A 19,772-nucleotide genomic window follows, 5' to 3' on the forward strand; every position below is an offset into this window, starting at 1 on the left:
TTTCTGGGCCCCAAATCAAGTAAAAGAAAAACATTGCTGGCATGGCTCCCCTACAAGTAAAAAAAAGAACCTCGGTGGCCAGCCCCACCAAGTAAAAAAAAAAAAAGATATTGATGGCCAAATCCACCCAAGTTAAAAAAACATCAGTTTCCAGACCCCCCAATACAAGTAAAAAAAATGAGTGCCCAACGGTTTAATAAAAAAAAAAAGGCCATTGGTGTTCAGTGAAACTTAACTTTCTTCTTCCTTTCTGTGGCTTTAGCTCCTACTTCTGTGGCGGCTAAGCTCCTACTCCAGCAGGCTAGGCTCCTACTTCAACACAACTTGGCTCCTACTTTGGTCCAACTCAGCTCTTACTTCGCCAGCTCAAAGGGGGCCTGGTTCCTCCAATGCCCCTCTGATTGGTGCCCTGGTCATGTGGGATCTATTATTTTGGTGCAAACGCACTGCAGGCTGCTGTGGAAACCCTATGGCTACCTCTTGGTTTGGAGGTTGTGGTAGCTCCACGATTATCCTGTGTCAATAGGCACAACTGCATGAAATTCATAGCAGGAAGAAGGCAGCGGCACCAGGTGCAACTCTGTGCTATACACTTAATTATGCATCTCCTTATAAATACAAGTGCTACAAAGTGATATGTGCAAACAGAGCCTGGCCCAGTAGTATTGGCACCCAAGGTATTTGGACAAGGGCCTAACTGCCTGCCCGTCCACTCATTCCTCATACCAACCTCTACCACTGCTCAGTCTGCAGACTACCATCTTATCTCTTTTTTTATCTCGCACACTACCCCCTTTGCTAACACCCGCGCTGTTGATATAACTGCTCTATCTGACTCTCTAAGTTCTAGCTTCTCCTCCATCACTACTTTCCCACCCCTCAGATACCAATATTCTCATTCCCCCTAAAGCTTCTATCTCCATTTTCAACTCTTTTGATCGTATATCTGAGCCGGAAGTCTCTAAATTTCTCCTATACTCTCCATCAACAACTTGCTCACTTGATCCTATCCTCACTAACCTCTTTATTCAAACAGGCCTGTGTCAAGCCCATTCTGAAAAAGGCTACACTGGACACATCCTGTCTGTCTAACTACTGTCCTGTCTCTCTCTTACTGCTAGCCTCTAAATGTCTGGAACTTCTTGTCTTCTCCCATATTACTAACTTTCTCTGCACCAATAATCTGCTGACCCTATGCAGTCTGGCTTTCGACCTGCACACTCCTCTGAGAATGCCTTATGTAGAGTTGCAAATGATCTCCAGACTATGGCCAAAGGGCATTGCTCTATTCTCATTCTCCTGGAGTTATCTTTTGCTTTTGATACTGTTAACCATTCTGTTCTAATGAAAGTTCTCCATTCAATTGGTATCTGTGATTAAGCTGCATCCTGGTTCTCTTCCGACCTTTCTGACCTTTCCTTCTCTGTTACTTTTGCAAACAAATCCTCTTCTCCTGTACATCTTAATGTGGGGGTGCCTCAGGGTTCTGTCCTTGGTCCTGTTGTTCCCCTTGTACACTTTCTCTTTAGGAGACCTTGTATCTTCATTTGGCCTTAAATATCACCTGTATGCCGATGACATTCAGATATATTTAGACACTCCCTCACTAACCTCTGATGTTCAAACCCAGATAGCAGACTGCTTAGTAGCTATCTCTTCCTGGATGAACCAACGCCACCTCAAGCTCAACTTGGCCAAGACTGAGCTCATGATCTTTCCACCCAAACCAAGCCCTTCTCTTCCTTTCACCGTTACTATTGATGGCATGACTAGTAACCCGGTTAACTCAGCACACTGCTTAGGAGTCATCTTTGACCAGTCCCTCTCCTTCTCTGTCGTTTCTTCCTCCCCAATATAGCCAAGATACGCCCCTTTCTTTCACAAACAACAGCCAAAACACTAATCAATGCCCTTATTTTATCCCGTTTAAACTATTTGAAACTCCTCCTAACTGGTCTTCCTGACTCCCATCTCTCTCCCCTCCAATCAATCTTAAACTCTGCTACCAGGTTCCTTCTGCTCTCTCCTAAAAGGGAACCTGCTCAACCCCAATTAAAATCCTTAGTGTGGCTGCCGGTTAAGCAAAGAATAGCATATAAAATCCTTCTACTAACATTCAAAGCCCTTCACTCCTCTGCTCCTCACTATATTTCTACTCTTGCCTCACTATGCGTTCCTGGTCGTCTTCTCCGTTATTCTCAGAGTCACCTTCTCTTCACACCATCCACATCCACTGCCACCTCTCGTCTCAAACCCTTCTATCTTGCTGCTCCTTACCTCTGGAATTTCATCCCTGAATTCCTCCGTAAGGAATCCTCTCTTAATCTCTTCAAGAAAAAACTAAGAGCCTACCTTTTGGAGCACTAGAACATTAGCCTAGTCCTGTCCCTACTGACTATGCCTTACCTTGTGCACTTTTTCATTTCCAATTTGTACCTGTATGTTAGCCTCCCATCCACTTAGACTGTAAGCTCTACAGGGCAGGGACCTCCTTCCCACTATGTCTCTTCCCACATAGCTCTTAAGCTTTTTGTCCTATGATTCTGTATATATTTATTATGTGATTTGTCTCCCCCATGGATGCTTTTATATATATTGTACTTGTATGCACTGTACAGCGCTGTGGCTCCTTAACAGAGATTTACAAATAAAGTTATACATACATACATACATACATAACCCTCTTGATCACCACCCCAACTGTACCCCTCTCAATTGCCCTGGAGGCGCGATCTACCCCTAGTTCTGGCCCCATTTTTGCTTTAGATGGGCTTGAGTAGAATATGTCAGCTATATATAAAGAATAAAAAATACTGTATAACATCCCTGGGCAGTGGTGGTACTTCCACAGAACAGTGTGTTTTTAAAAATAGTGCATGCCTTGTACACACTGTAAACAAAAGCCTCAATCTTATCAGGAACTGGGAAATTGCAGCAACACAGGTCGTGTCTTCTAGGGGGCTTGTGTGTTCATGAAATAACTTGATCAGCATATACTGCAAATTATGAACAATAGTAAATGGATGTCATGATTAAAACAGCAGCATCTTTAGCATTTTCCAGTATAAGAAATAAAATAAGGTTGTCAGACTTTTTGGACTTCCAAACATAAGAAGAATAAATAATTATAGGACTCCAAAGCTTTTTATAGAAACTTTATGTTTAACCCATTGTCTTCTTCTAAATTAGCCATTTTTTGTACCTAAGTTGTGGCCCTAATTTTCACACTGGTATCCTCTGATCTATAGACGAAAGAGCAAAAAAAGGGCAAACAGCTCACCGCTCTCCCCTCAGGCCAGGTGCTCAGTCAAACAGTGTCCCCACTGTACACACAACAAAAATCGAAAAGCAGACGGCACATCCGAAAATGGGGTTTATTGGAGTTCCTGCTGGAAAAACCAAACGCGTTTTGGGAGTTATCCCTTAGTCTGATCTAGTGGCGTAAATAGGGGGGGGGTGTGACTGTGCCGGGGCCCACACCCCCTCTGGGCTGGCTGGAGCAACAGATTGGAGGAGTATTTCATTGTGCCACCGGCACGTCTGTAGGGAGTTGGGGGCACATCATGCATCTAAAATTATGAACGGGTCTGATGCCAGACTTAAAAAAGCCTAAAAACTCATGAATAATTTTGTCAATTTCACCTATTGTCTCCCAAATTAGCCTTTTTTTTGTTCCTAAACTGTAAAAGATCTGGCCCCAGGCAGCTTTTATAAGGACCCTCTGATGCTAGCATGAAAAAGAAAGCCTTAAAATATAAAGTTATATTAGGTCAATTTCACATATTGCCTTCTCATACATTAGCCTGTTTTCCTCTAAATTAGGAAAAGAAACTAGCCCTTGCTTGCACACAAAAAAACAAACTGGGACCCTCTGATACAAGTGAAAAAAAATGTCACCTGGCTCTAGTTGCAAAAAAAACAAAAAACAAACAAATATATTTTGGTTAAACTGATACGATTCTGTGGTGGCTCCTGGGAGCTCATTACTAGGTACATGCATCTGATGAAGACAACAGTTGGCATATCCACCTAGTCTATGTCACACATGCACACTTTGGTCAAACACTAAATAGCTAGGTTGGCTGGTTTCCAGCCAAATTGGGCTACTAATTTAAAGTCCAGGTGGGCTTTGGAAGTACAAACTAGCCAAGGTACAAATTTGGGCTATTTTTTGGCCTTTGGTTGTTTCTTACTTTAGAAACCAGCCAAAGTTTTTTCGTGCTCTAATGTGCCAAGCCTGTGTCCCAATGCATGTTGGGTAATGTATTTTTTGTTTTACAAAATGTTTAATGTAAGAGTCTACAATATCCAGCATGCAATGGGACTGACTAGTGTTTCAGACAATTTTGGGGCAATATTGATGCCTCACGATGCCCACCAATTGCCAACCGCGTATATTTGTGCGACGATGCTGCGCACTGCTGTATATAGCCTATAGGCTCCAACTTTACTCGTCACTGCCTCAGACTCCAGCGTGCACCGTGCGGAGTCATTGCGCTTATATACACGGTGGCCGTGACGTCATAGTCTCATCACGCGAGACCGTGACGAATCTCAGGGAGAGGGGACCGTCTGTAGTCGAGGAGCTGGACATTTAAACGGCGATGCGGGATATATTTAAATAGCGGGATGTATTCTGAAAATCGGGACCGTGCCGCTGAAAGCGCGACAATTGTGAGGCATGCCGCTGTCCGGAGATGAAGAGGCCATTGCCAAGCGTTATCTGTGCAGGAATCTGAGCTCTGACTGGTTTATCTGCTGTGGCAGAACTGACAGGGGAGATATGTGCTGATTCGCCATTGGGTTACGTTGTTTGCGCCTTTTTTAGCGGCGGTAAATAGGGGCTAAGTGCAAGACAGGGGGTTCGCCTCATAATCCAATTCATTGGGACACTAGCACCCTCCCTTTGTGTGGAGGGGACGCTTTCTGACATGGAGAGAAGGGAGGAGCAGCAGAACCTTGACTTTACAATGGACAACGTGGAAAAGGTAAGTAGTCCTTATTATGAGCAGATCTGTTCTACTGAAACACCTGTTAGCGGCTCATTGCCCGTTATTCTTTCTCCAAATCACTATGTAGCTGAGCAGCAGCAGGAGACTGTGTAGAACTGCATCTCTCTGGCCAGTGGGGGAACAAGTGTCTGACAGTATGTTCCAGGCAGCTGTCTTGTTGGATGAGTTGCTGGGAATGCTCAGCCGGTGGAGCCATACACTGTACAGCTGTGCCTTGCTCTGCCACTCTTGGAGGGGGATGGGCTCAGCGTGTTATTTTCAGGACTCTCTGCAGTTGCTTTGTTGACAGCACTGACCCAATAGTATAGCGAATACACAATGTCTCTTGAGATTTCCCCTTGGCAGTCACAGCTCAGTGGTTTGTCAGATGTCTTCCAGCATTTCTATTTACAGCAGGGAAACACTGTTTCTACCGGTGTATCAGAATAATACAAATAAAATTATACCAAGCGCATTACATAAACATAATATTTCCTAGGGTGTAAAGAGTTCAGCAGCTGAAAGTGAACTGCTGCTCTTATTAAAAGCATCTCCGGTGGGGTCCTGTGTTTCATTCCAGCCAGAGCTCTGTCTGCAAGAAGTTTGGATGTTTTCCTGATTCTTACATGGGTTTCCACCAGGTACAGTGTCGGACTGGTCCACTGGGATACAAGGAAAACTCCCGGGGGCCCAGGTGTCAGTGGGCCTCTTGCTTCTAACCATTTAGCCTATTTCATGGTCATTCTTTATTTTTTTTATGGGGGAAAATGCTTAATAATGGAAGAATATTCGAAGTAGATATAAAAGACTAGGAGAAATAAGGAGTTTGAGTGAGTAGAGGAGGAATAATATTTTGGAAAGTGGGCTCACGGTCGAAGGTTTTCTGGTGGGCCCTTGGCATTCCAGTCTGACACTGACCAGGTACTCTGTTATTCAACTGCAAACAGGAAGGTTAAATGTGTCTGATAAAACTGACCATTGTGTGCAAGAACTTTGATTGTAAGTTCCATTGGGGTACACTCCGTCCAAAGTATTTTTTTTTTTCGAAGTATTTTTTTCCCAACATCAGGATTACACTGTCCTGAACCCTTGATCATGCATTGTTTACCCATATCCCCCTATATCTGGTTCAAGTTAAATAAAAGCATATCAATAGCACTGGTATTTTTAACTAATATCCTTTGTCTCTTTAAGAGAAGCATTGAAAGAAATACACAAGACAGCAATATATTAAAGAAACGATTACACCAAAAAATGAAATTTTTTTTTTTTAAAAGAATCACAATGTAACGTACTGTTGCCCTGCACTGGCAAAACTGTTGTGTTTCTTTCAGAAACACTACTATAGTTTATATAAATAAGCTGAAGAATGTTCTGAAGACTCTCAATGTGTACTACAGAGCTTAAAATTATGATTATAGGTATAAGATCTGTTATTCAGAATGCTCGGGACCAGGATTTTTCTGTATAAAGGGATCTTTCCATAAAAACCCAATAGGGTTTTTTCCCCCTCCTATAAGGATTTATTTTATCTTAGTTAGGATCAAGTAGAAGATACTGTGTCATTATTATAGAGGAAACTGAAATCATTTTTAAAAATTTAAATTATTTGATTTAAACTGAGTCTGTGTGTGAGATGGCCTTCCCATAACTTTTGGTTAAAGGGTGGTGTTTGCAGGGGAAAAAAGGTGTCTAAAATCTTGCCGAGTGTCACTGCTTTTTACATAGCATTTTGCACATCTGTTAATGCAAGTGATTCTTTTATCATTTGAATATGTCCCACTGACATAGGTGATACAATGATAAATAAAATAATACAATTTATTTTACATCAACTGTTATAGATAGTGTAAAATATTTTGCACACATTTATTAATAAACGCAGACCCGCAAATTAAAGAGTTTGCAAAAATTGGAATTGTGTTTATGAACTATGTATCACTGCCGGCTGCTTTGGTTTACTTTGTCTTTTTTTTAAGAGCTCAGTTGCAGCTTCTGCCTCTTCTTGAGAGCCTTGCTAATGCAACACAAATTAGTGGTTCCTTTCAACTGACCAGTGCATTGCTCTGACCTCAGAGGCTGGAGTATTTATTCTAGGATATGAATGAATCACACATGGGATTCATAAACAGATGTGCAATAGGGAAAAGCTTGGAGAATGCTTAATGGGAAATGAAAATCAATAAAAAATACAATAGAATCCCCATTTTATGTTTTTCAGGGGACCAGGAAAAAATGCATGGCCTGTGTAATACAGGTATAGAATCCATTATCCTGAAACTCATTATCCAAAAAGTTCCAAATTACAAAAAGGTCATCTCCCATAGATTCCATTTTATCCAAATATTCCAAATTTTTAAAAATGATTTCCTTTTTCTCTGTATTAATAAAACAGTACATTGTACTTGTTTCCAAACCTGCATACTGTGGGCTGTATGTCATTAATCTTCTGTTTTCTAATCTCCTTAATTTGTAGGCACTTCATCAGTTGTACTATGATCCCAATATTGAAAACAAGAACATGGCACAGAAATGGTTAATGCAGGCACAGATCTCCCCGCAAGCTTGGCAGTTCAGCTGGCAGTTACTAAATGGAGGGAAAGTGCCTGAAATTCAGTACTTTGGTGCCAGTGCCCTTCATATCAAGATATCCCGTTACTGGGGAGATATCCCTGCTGAGCAGTACGAGAGCCTAAAGTCGCAGCTTTTTGCACAGATCTCTGTATTTGCCAGTGGCTCCAAAATAGTGCTGACTAGACTATGTGTTGCTCTGGCTTCTTTGGCACTCAACATGATGCCTGATACCTGGCCACATGCCGTTTCTGATATGGTACAGGTATTTCAAAAAGAGGATGGCCAGACTGATGGAGGCTCCCGTTGCTTGGCACTTCTAGAGCTGCTGACTGTATTGCCAGAGGAGTTCCAGACTAGTCGCCTGCCACCTTATCGCAAAGGAATTGTGCGCAGTTCCCTGACCCAGGAGTGCACCTGTGTGTTCCCCCTTTTGCGTCAGTTATTAGAGCAAAGTGACACACCAGGGTTTGTCAAACAGAAAGTCTTGAAATGTTTCTCAAGCTGGGCTCAACTTGAAATACCCTTAACAGAGTGTGAAGAACTGACTGTTGCTGCTTTCTCTGCACTGCGGGATCCTGAGCTCTTTGATTCAGCGGTAGAGGCCTTAGTAAACACAATCTCCCAACCTGATGCGCAAAGGTGAGACGCTTAAATGCAGTTTGCTATCTTGTTTTTGTCATGACCTGTAGCACCAATAGGGTTTATATACAGTTATTTGCTATAATAAGGTGATCACATTTGTAAGGCTTTTATACTGAGAAATATTTTTAAAAGAATAAAAGCTTTGAACAGGAAGACACAAGCAACATAAGGTAAGTTGTACAGAAAGGACAGGGAATCCTCATGCTTATCCATGCTTGGGATAGAAAACTGCAAATAGATTATTTTCCGCATCTGTACATTTTTTTTAACATTGAATTTATTCAGTGCCCAAGTGAGCATTTCAGTGAAATCTGTATTCTCACAATGAGAAACTGGTTTTCTTCTCTCACTGGACCTCACAAATGAAAAATCTTGGGTTTTGTACACTTTGTGTTTAACTATTTACCACATTAATTTTCTCTGAATGGCACCCAAGAAAAATCACTATAAATTCCTCAATTTAAGGAGCACTGGGGACACTTAATCCCCAGCGCTCTGACGCATGCAGCCGGGGGGCTGGTGGAGTGTATGGGTGTGCACGGGGAAGGGTGCAGGTGCTAGCACCCAGCAGCCTAGAGGTGCTCAAGCCCGAAATCCGGGCCTATAAAACCCCAATGCAAATTTCAAGTTGCCAGTAGTAATTTGGACAATTCTTTTCTCAAGTGAAATATGCCAGTGTGGAAAATAAATTGCTAAATGTGAAATCAACACAAAATGCTATTTGGTAAAGAAAAAATTTAGGCTTTGTAAATTATCCCATTAGTGTTGCAATGTCGTTTTTGGATGATAAACAGTTGACTTGCTGAAATGCACCTAGCAGCATGTAAAGTAAGGATGGACAGAATGTAGTATTCACTTTCAGATTTGTACAGGAGGCAGCATATCTCATCCTGCTCCCTTCTCTCACCCCTCACCACTGACACCAGATTTAGGAGAAAGTATCTGGGGCAGGAAATGTTGTTGGTTTTTTTTTTTTTCTTTCTTTTTATTACTTGCAATATAGGCCCCCAGATGTTTATAAGGTAAATTTGGTCCTTGATTTGGACTATCCTAAATATTCAGCCAAAACAAGGCTGAACCCTTAAAGAAATGATTTGGTAAGGGCCTATAACCACAATATTTGACGCCTATTAACTCCTGTTGTGAAATGCACAGTAGTGCAGATGTGAGCACTTTTGCTTGACAATGCTTCTCCAGGGGTAAAGCACTTACGCACATTTCCAGTTGAAATTCATGAAACCTTTCAGATACGGTCATGGGCTTGGAGAATATGCAGTCTGACATTAGCCTTAGATTTGCCCTAGTTTGGTTTGACTGGAATGGTCTGTGATAGGTAAGAAAAACATTTCATTGTACATCTGTATGTGTATCGTTAGCTTAAAGGAGAAGGAAAGCTCCAAGACAGTTTATTGCCAACGGATTAGCCACAATAGTGCAAGCTAGAGCGTTATATTTATTCTGCAGAATACTTTACCATACCTGAGTAAACAGCTCTAGACAATGCCTCTGTTTGTTTAGGATAGAAGCTGCCATATAAGCTTGGTGTGACATCACTTCCTGCCCGAGTCACTCCCTGCTGACTTATAGCTCTGAGCTCAGATTACAGCAGGGATGGGAGGAGAGAGGAGCAAACTGAGCATGCTCAAGCCCTGCCCTGGAGGTTTGTGCTGAAAACAGGAAGTCTTATACAGAAGTCCATGTGTATACAATAAAAGGAAAGAAATGCTGTGTTTCTTTTGACAGAGGACTCAGAGCAGCATTATTTTGAGTGTTTACTGGTGTATTTATATAGACCTTTCTGATAAAGCTTACTTAATTTTAGCCTTTCCTTCTCCTTTAAGTAATTTGTCTGGCCTTAATATTATTATGATGGTCAAACCTCTCAGGTGTGACTTATTCTACATTAAGTGGTAAGCTGTGCATTCTGCATGTAGCTGGGGATGGAGGCCCTGATTGAAAGAAGGCAAACTATTATAAATGGGTCAATGAACAGAACCATGTACTGCCTGTAAGAAAAGGCATATTTGCCACCCATAACTGCCCCTTTTGTTTGTTAGATCTACTGCAGCTGAAAAGTCATTGTAGTTTTTAGAACCATTTCCATTTCACTTATGCCCCTGACGAAGCTGCCAAGCAGTGAAATGCGTTGGGTGGTGTAGGTGGAAGGTGGTGAGGCTAGTTCCCACGCTTGCCAACTTAGCTAGGCAGAAACTATAGCATTGGGAGGGAATGGTGGGGGGCTCAAAGGTGGCTCATTGGAAGGTGTGGAATACATTTAAGAGCGCTACTGGCATTAACGCTGTGTGACCAGTGAAGTGCATTTAAACATTTGGTTACCACTAGCCTACCTAATCCGCCTACACATTCAGTTTTTAATATGTGTTATTTTTAAGGACATTGTCCTGCACAGCTGTGATTGGAACATGCTGCGTGTGTTTATGTCGGTTTGAGCCTATTTGGTTTTTATTAAGCATAGTTACTATTAAAGGTTAAGTTTTAATATACTGTTGCGATCATAACCTGAACTGGCTGGCTTGCTACATAGTTGCTGGATGGATGTCTAACATTCAATTCAGAGCTTGTGTGCAGTAATTTGTGTTTCTAGGTATATGTTTTGTTGTTACCAGCTTGCAGGCTACAGGTCGTTTAACTTCCCTATCAACCCCGATTAATGTGTGAACCATTTCCATAACCATTGCACAGAGAATACCTAGCCCAGTTTCCTCACCTTTCTTGGCAGAAGAGTGGAATACCTGAATAAATAGGAACATTAATAAAAACATAAAATAAATAGGAAGACAGCCACCCAAGATTATTTATCATCGTAGGGCAGAAATATTGATAATTGCACATTGGGTAGGCCTGTCTCAGAAACGGTTAAATGCATATGGACTGAAGCTTGTTTCTCTTTATATATCTGGACTTGCTGACGTTTCAAATCTGAGTACATTCTGTTCTCTGCAGTGAAATAAGGGAAGGTAACATACATTTATTTATGTTTTAATTTATTTATTTTTTATTTATTTTTCTGTTTTCAGTTTAACTTCATTTTCTAGGAGAGTAAGGATATTTAACCCAGTAAGCATTTTTTAGTTTTGAATTAAATTAAAGTATGTCTATTTTATCAGTAACAACATGATCAATATTAACATCTTTATTCTTCTCAAACTTCTATGTATCTTCTGTGCATCAGGTACATATTCAAATATTTTAGGGATACACCAAAATATTTTGATTTATCAGAGCAAAAGATTAGTGCAAAATAGACAAAACCACAAGAGAAACGGCCAACCCAGCTACATGTTTCTTAAGCGTTGTGATGTATGTGTTCGGTTTGTCACGGAAATGCACAATTTTTTTTTTTCTGCTCCCATGTTTTCCTTTTTCCCCATGCATAAACAACTATTTCTGCAGTCTTCAAAATACATACATGTTTTACAGAAAAAAATAGCCTATATAACTGAAAAGGGCTGTAGGAAGACATGATTCTTCTGCTGTGCATTTTTGTCCTATCCCCATGTTGTTAAATGTCTTTCAACTTTAGCCTATGTTCATTGTGTATGATTTTATCATTGTATATTGCTTCTGTCTTTCTGTCTGTTTGTATTTAATTCACTTGCTGCGTGTGCGCTGTCATCGTATATATTGCTTCTTCATCTCACTATCTAACCTACCCCCAGCCTTCTGTCTTTGGCATTCACACTGGGGCTTTGAATGTGTGAGGTATTGGTGTAGGGGGGGAGAGAGCGGAGGTTCGTGCTTCTGATTTAGCAGACTGCCTAAACCATCCTTGGGAATTGATACTCATCATAATTGCATTGAGCTTTCCATTGGTTGCTCAACCTTCTAGTTGCTTAGCAACCACTTATCCTCTCCTCTTTGCTTTCTTGACTGCTCACTCCTGGGTTCACACTAGCAATAATAAAGGGCTTAATTAGAGCTCAGAGCTGCTATATTTTCCTCTGTGTCTTGGGGGAGTAGCCTGCTAAACCCCTTTTTATTTCCAGAACCATCTTAAGAACAGCTCCCAAAGAGCTCTGAGATGTAATAGTGAGGTTCTTTGCTTTTATACATGAGACGTGACTGATGACTAAACGGTTTCACGTGCATCTTTGACTGCATTATTGAACAGTATACAAAAATATCTAAAGTAATAGCTTTTACAACTTCAAAGCTTCACTACTTCAGAAATCTCCATTTACCGATACTGTTAGTTATGTAGTTGTCTTTTTTTATGATCAATATATTCTAATATGCACGCATTTCATGCACATCACAAAGTAATTGGCAAAAAAGGAGGGCATTCGAAGGTTAAAAAGCACCCTATTCTTTAAATTAATAGAACTATACGGTGAACCCAAAATACATTAATATATAATGCACCCTAGAAAAAAATGTAAGTGATATACTCTATAAACATCTACATAAAGTGGCCTCTTCGTCATATATAACATATGTTGAATGTATAACCACAATCCCACCTTCCCTCAATACTATTGCCACAGGCACATACATGTTTTAACTGCTACAGTTTAGATACTACTTATCTTGTTTGTAACTTAAAATGCTATGTGGCAACTAATTCTGCCAACCCAAACATTTTGCTCTGTGAGGTACAATTTTATTGTTATTGGTACTTTTTATGGCTTACCTTTCTATTCAGACCCTCTATTTATTCCCAAGCCTGTCATTCAAACCACTGCCTGGTTGCAGTATTAGGAATCTGGATCCAGGTCCTTACTTTCCTATCCCTTATTCTTCTTTCCCACTGACTTTTTTAAAGGTTGATGTAATGCACCTTTCTTTGACATACCTTGATACTTTTATAACGTCAAATGATTATCAATATTTTCCTTGCTGTGCTTCCAACTGCATTCAGTTCCTCTGAATGTGTTCATATACTCTGAAATAGAACAATATCTTCAGATGGTATACAAAATGTGACAAATCTGCACAAACGTTAGAAGCAATGCAACACAGATTATACATCTACTAAACCTGTAAACCAAATGTACTGTACATTGATGTACATATACATGGTCTGGTTACAGTTTGGAAACCGCTATTAATGCTATGGCAAAACACATATAACTGGCCCTTTGCAAATGCAAACAACAATGCAACAAGGCCCTTTGCAAATGTAAAGTTGTGTAAAAATCCATATCCTCAAGAAATACTGATCTGCCGTTTCTTTCGATAAAGGGATCCAATTTTAAATGACTTGGCTATTTGGAAATTAAAAGTCATTTTCAATTTCCTATTCGAAGAAGAAATGTTAGGCACCCCAGTGTTTATAATTGCTTACCTGATTGCCAGTATATTTGTGATACCCTCTGGTACTGCTCCAAATTTGGTCCAGTCTTACCTCTTTTCTGTTTGGATGGTCCACAATCCACCACATACCCTGTCCCTTTACCTCATTAACACAACTATTTACAGGCCCAAGCCCAAGGCAACCCAAGGCCCAAGCAACCAGCATACCCTAGCTGGCAAGTTTATTTTTAAAAGGCACCAACCAAAACACCCGGAGGAGGCTTTATTAAACAAAAAAATGGACACTCTTACCAAGGCACAATATTCCCTAGTCACATACTTTTTTACAGCTACTAAACAGGTTACAGCAAAAAGCATGGTTAACCCCACAATTGGCCTTTTTGGAAGTCAAGAATGGATAGGGTATTCATTATTGAGAAGTTAACAAGTATAACACTGGACAAACAGAAACAATTCACGAAGGTTTGGGATCCATGGATACAGTAACGCTACCCAAGTGATCGGTCTGCATTATTGTACTGAGAAGGGGACAAAGCTGACCTTAGCAGGAAAAGCAACTAAGATGATGTAAAGCAGATTTAACATGTCTTAAGAGTGAGCACTAGTGGTTATTTCTTTCCTTGTTATTTACCTCCCCCTTTTTATTTCCATACTCCAGTTGTATTGACTATTCTCTAAATATATACTTAATACAACTACCCCAATTATAGTGATATCTTATAAGCATCGCTGATTTGAAAAATGATACAAAATAATATATTGTATGTTCAACAACTAGTGTCGACCTTGAAAATGAGATGTCACATCTGAATCTGTAACTGCAGTAAAGGGAAAACAAATGCAATGTTGTAATTTAAAATGTCTTCAATAAAAAACATTGAAACAAAAAAAAGACGCCAACCCACTACTTACTGTATGATGATGATAAAACTGGTTTCAAAGCAATGCACTTTCTGTGTCCCTGCTATGAAGTGTCTTTTACTAGTTATTTAAATTTAAGTATCATTTTGATACTTTTTGTTCCATATGTATTTTCTTATAGTAAAAAAATAAACAACAAAAGTATATTTGTCTAGATAGGCCTTAAGTAAACATAGGGGGATGCCAGTGTTAATGTTGTTCCTGGAGTATTGAATTGCAGGACCTCTTTGCTTGGTAAGGCCAAGAGTTGCCTACCTACATATACTTGTATCCCCCACTTTTTTTTTTCCAACAAGCACTTGCTACATAAGGTAGAGACATCCTGGCTGATGTTTATTTAGGTAATCTTAGTTAAAATGACACTCCGATCCAGTAAAATAATCAAAGAAGCTTGGAAAAAAGGTGCATCTTAAATAATTTTGACTCTTTTCCGGAATATTTTCAATAGACGGACAAAAGGCAATAAAGCGTGGCAATTCTTTCACTGTGTTCTCATGCATGTTTAGAACCATTTAATGAATGTCATTGATTCATACCTCAGGTATGTGAACACTCTCCTCAAGCTGATCCCTCAAGCTATGAGTCTGCAGGACCAGCTACATCAAGCGGTACAGAATGGAGATATAGAGACATCGCATGGGATCTGTCGGATTGTGGTTGCATTGGGAGAAAACCATTCCCGGTAAGCCTCACTAATAATTTCTGCTGATTATTTTGATGCACCGTATTATAACTTTATTCCTGGATATAACAATACATTTTTAGTAAATCTGTATAACTAGTCCTTATAATGCTTGATTCATTATGTTGTGATGATTTCCATAAATCATTCACTATTGAGAGGTGGTGACTGAGGACTGGACTGTGCTGTCTCGGGACAAATTCTTGAAACAGAGATGCATTCATTACTCTGTAATTACGCATTTGTTTAATGCTGATGTTAAAATAACCCAATTGTCCCCACAAAAAAAATGAACTGGGCAGGATATTCCTGTATTTTATTTAAACAATTTACCATATCTGGTGGATTTGGTCATGTGTGGTCATTAAAATTTCAGAAAGCACTAGAAAATACTGCAGAAAACATGCATTTTTATAAAGAAAAAATCTGTATTTTTTAAATGGGAAAAATTGTGCATTTAACAAGAACATAAAAATGAAAAAAACTTTTTTTTTTTTTTAAAACATTTTTAATGGTAAACCCTGAAAATTAATTAGGAGCTATATTGAGGCTGAAGTAGGTTGATACCGGTAGTGCCACCTTGACCCCTAGTTATGTAAACTGGTGGGCTTTTTGCAGTCGTGATACCTTCCCTTGCCTCGGGATCTATGGGGAATATAGTGGATTTAGTTGGGTTAGTTTTTAACCATGAGATTTCTCCAAAGTCCCTGGTTAGTTCCAGAAGAGCAGTCCGGGACACTAGAGTGTCATCTGCGTACATCTGGGTAGCTACATTATTAGGTGCAACTTGGCTGACACTAGTCTGAAGTTTTCTGTAATCATGATCCATTGTTGTCTCTGGCAGGGCTTTCTTGGATCAGGTGGATCACTGGCAAAGCTTCCTTGCACTTGTGAACATGATAATGTTCTGTACTGGTATTCCTGGGCATTACCCAGTCAATGAAACTACTAGCTCACTAACACTGACATTCTGGTACAGTTTGCAAGTAAGTGGCATAACGTTCTTGCATTTTCTATTTCATGCAGCAGTGCATTGTGCACATTGAGCATTATTTTGACAAACCCTTCTTTCAAGGATTGTGCAGTGTTTTTTTCTGTGTAGACCATGCAGCTTTAACATAATTTAACATTTTTGGAAAGTATAAAAAAAAGACCTATCCATTGGTTAGACAACTTGAATGGACCCTTTGCCATTCCCACTTAGGATGACATCTTCTCGTTCGAGGCAGAGAAACAGGCAGTGTACCTGCAGGTGTATCGGCCGGTCTACTTTCAGCTGGTGGATGTGCTGCTACAGAAGGCTCAGTTTCCTGCAGATGAGGAGTATGCTTCCTGGTCCTCTGATGAGAAGGAGCAATTTCGTATATACAGGTAACTGTTGCAAAAAATATTATTTAACTTATTACTGCAAAATAAGCTTGTAAATGTAGTAGACTGTACATCTTCATTGAAAGACCCTTAAGAGCCACCAGAACTGTGGAAATCAGAACAAATTCCATTATTAAGATCACATGCACAGACCACAACACAGAGCAATGTTTCAGGTCTTACCAGACCATTGGTCAAGCTTGTGTGCTATAAAATATTGCCATAATATGTACACCCACAGAGAAGTTCTGATTTCCATAGACCAATAGCTGATTACCTTGTTCAAACCAATTACAATACACTTCAATGTTTAATTTCTTTAACTCTATTGTTTTTGTTTGCTTTACTTTATCTGTACCCAATGTTAATATAAATTAAAAACTGTGACATATTGCATCTCCAGTAAAAGCAGTTCTGTTTTGGACATTCTTACTTTTTCTAGATGATTGGGTACACAATGACCAAACTCTGGAATAGATCTTTGTATTCATCTTGGTATTCAGTTTGGTGTTTGTATTTAGCCAAGTACAAAAGAATTATAATGAAATGTACAGTAAACACTGTGTTAAACCATGCAAGTTGCCTTGAAATTACAAATGACTTTATCTTCTGTTTAGAAAGATTTTGTATCAATATTTATCATGTCCATAACTAAGCTGACTGTGCTGGGCTATAATCTCTCCTCAGGGTGGATATATCAGACACACTCATGTATGTATATGAGATGTTGGGAGCAGAGTTGCTCAGTAACTTGTATGATAAACTTGGACGACTTCTCACCTCCTCAGACCAGTCTACCTCATGGCAGGTATATTCCATGCAAAGAATACAACAACCTGTTTACTGTTTAGCAAAACCAGCTTGTATTTGTGCATATTAGCTGTCCCAGTATGTTGGCAGGAATAGATATTTGTTATAGAACTCATCATTGATAATTATTTATACCAGGCATTGATAGTCTGAGACAATTAACAATTATTTCTATATAAAATTGTTATGGTTTTGAATTATTTAGCTTGTTCAGCAGCTCTCTGCAGTTTGAAATTTCAGCAGCTGTCTGGCTGCTAGGCTACAATTTACCATAGCAAGCAGGCAGTGGTATGAATATAAGATGAACAGCAGAGGGCCTGAATAATAAGATAAGTAATAAAAAGTAACAATAAAAGTGTAGTCTCACAGAGCAATATTGTTTTTGTTGTCATGGTCTGTGATCACTATACTAAAGTTAGAAAGTGGCAGAAGAGGAAAGCAAATGTAATTAAATAAAATGAGGGTAGCTGTTAATATTCTAAGAATAGAACATTCCATAACATACTAAAAGTTAACTTATGGGACATGTATCCCCTAAAAAAAAAAAATCCCCCCCCCCTCCCAACCGGAGTTGTGGATTAACCAATTCTACACTCCAGATGGTGGAAACAACTTTTATATATTTTTTTTTTTTTTTTTTATAAAGAACCCACAGGTTCTCTAGGGCTCATGCATGTTTGTGATGTAGGACTGGTTGCCATATCGCCTGATCCTACATCACACACATGAGCATAATGAGCAAGCTGGAGTACTCCTTCATTATGACTATACATGTGCACCCCAGCATGGCCACCAGCACCTGGAGTTTCCTTCTGGTGCAGGAGCAGATCGATGTGAAGGTTGTTTTCACCACCTATTTTTAGGTGAACTATTCCTTTAACTGTATTGATTCAGAATATGTCTGTAACTATTGGAATACTGATATACATTATTACTTTATTGTAGCATACAGAAGCTTTACTGTATGGCTTCCAGTCAATCGCAGAGACCATAGACGTTAACTATTCAGATGTTGTCCCTGGACTTATTGGACTTATCCCTCGCATTAACATAAACAATGTGCAGCTCGCAGACACCGTCATGTTTACTATTGGTAAGACAGAAGAATGTTTACATGTGTGTTCTCCTCACTTTTAGTGAGGTTTATGGAGAAAGCCTAGGCTTCTGTAAGTCACATGGCACTATCCTCAATATTTATGAAGAGGAGAATGTAATGCACACAAAAAACATTGAAATAGATATTGCATACAATGAGAGGTACAGATGCCTTTATGTAAGGACCCTTGCTGTAATGTATATGTGAACTTAATTCTATAGTTGCCATTATCTAAAAACACTTTTGTCCCTCCCCTTTATGAACTAATCTTATGACAATATTGGGCTTTTCAGTCAACGATTTAAGTGATTGTCTCCACTTATTTGCAGACTACATATATATTTAAATCCTACCCTGCCAAAGAGAAAATCAAAGTATAAGGAGATGCACAGATCACCGTTCATGAAAGTGAAAATGCAGTCCTGATTCCAGGATTAAATATCTATGACAGTTGTGCGAAAATTTAACATTTATAATACATTTTTAGAAAATATTGGGCTCACAGTAACTTTAATCCACAAACCATAAGGCTACAGTCCTTGTAAACACCATATAACATAAAATGTGAACACAATATTTAATAATCTTGATCAGCCTTTCAAAGCTATGATAGTTTTTTAAATTCCATAATTATTTATGCTGCATTCGGTAAAAATTAAGTTGTTGTATTTGTCTGTGCTTAGGTGCATTGGCTGAGTGGCTGGCAGATCACCCTGTTATGATCAGTAAAGTGCTGCCATTAGTTTTACATGCACTTGGAAACCCGGAACTTTCAGTCTCAAGTGTGTCCACTTTAAAGAAGATTTGCCGAGAGTGCAAATATGATCTTCCACCATATGCTGCAAATATTGTTGCTGTCTCACAGGTAAGAATGTTATTCTTGTAGTTTAAATAGAACAATAGACTTCATTATTTTGTAGATTCTTTAAAATAATATTACTAGAAAGTTGCATTATATATTCTGAATTTAGGGGCAGATTTATCAAAGGGCAAATGTTAGAGTTCTTTTTAATTTGAATGACGTCGAAATTCGAATAGTATCTTATTTAAGAAAAAACTCGAATATCTAGAACTCAAATGAATATTACCGATTCAAGTCGAATTAGACCAAACTTGAACCAAGTTTTTTTTTTCCTCTGAAAAAAAAAAACAAAAAACCCCTCAAATGTCAGGAAGGCTATAAACATCTTCAAATGGGTCACTGGACCTCTACCATTGACTTCTACATGAACTCGGCAAGTTTTAGGTGGATTGTTCCCAGGGTTCAGGTATGATGAATCTTGAATTCAAATTTGAATTATTCCCAACTTGAATTTGTGAGTTTTGACCAAAAATCCAACTCGAAATTCAAATTTTACAATTCGAACCTTAATTAATCTGCCTCTTAATGTAATAGCCCAGTTTTGCCTCCCTC

The 19,772-nt window shown here is 39.3% G+C and overlaps 1 protein-coding gene across 2 annotated transcripts in view; it reads left to right on the top strand.

Moving 5' to 3' along the window:
• The first annotated feature begins 4,461 nt into the window (after nt 1-4,461).
• The window catches only part of ipo13.L (importin 13 L homeolog), a 40,273-nt gene continuing 24,962 nt past the window's right edge, over nt 4,462-19,772 (top strand). Inside the window, exons 1-8 of one of the 2 annotated variants that reach the window (XR_005967004.1) lie at nt 4,462-4,988; nt 7,468-8,204; nt 14,944-15,084; nt 15,929-16,070; nt 16,289-16,455; nt 17,140-17,260; nt 18,208-18,355; nt 19,042-19,223. Coding sequence is in view for 1 of the 2 variants with exons in the window: in XM_018258311.2 (XP_018113800.1) it covers nt 4,932-4,988; nt 7,468-8,204; nt 14,944-15,084; nt 15,929-16,070; nt 16,289-16,455; nt 17,140-17,260; nt 18,208-18,355; nt 19,042-19,223 (1,695 nt within the window). In the remaining variant the exon portion in view is untranslated. The remainder of the gene's footprint in view (nt 4,989-7,467; nt 8,205-14,943; nt 15,085-15,928; nt 16,071-16,288; nt 16,456-17,139; nt 17,261-18,207; nt 18,356-19,041; nt 19,224-19,772) is intronic. The other variant, XM_018258311.2, reaches the window with a different exon arrangement.

This window comes from Xenopus laevis, chromosome 4L, assembly GCF_017654675.1.
Source record: "Xenopus laevis strain J_2021 chromosome 4L, Xenopus_laevis_v10.1, whole genome shotgun sequence".
NCBI lineage: Eukaryota > Metazoa > Chordata > Amphibia > Anura > Pipidae > Xenopus > Xenopus laevis.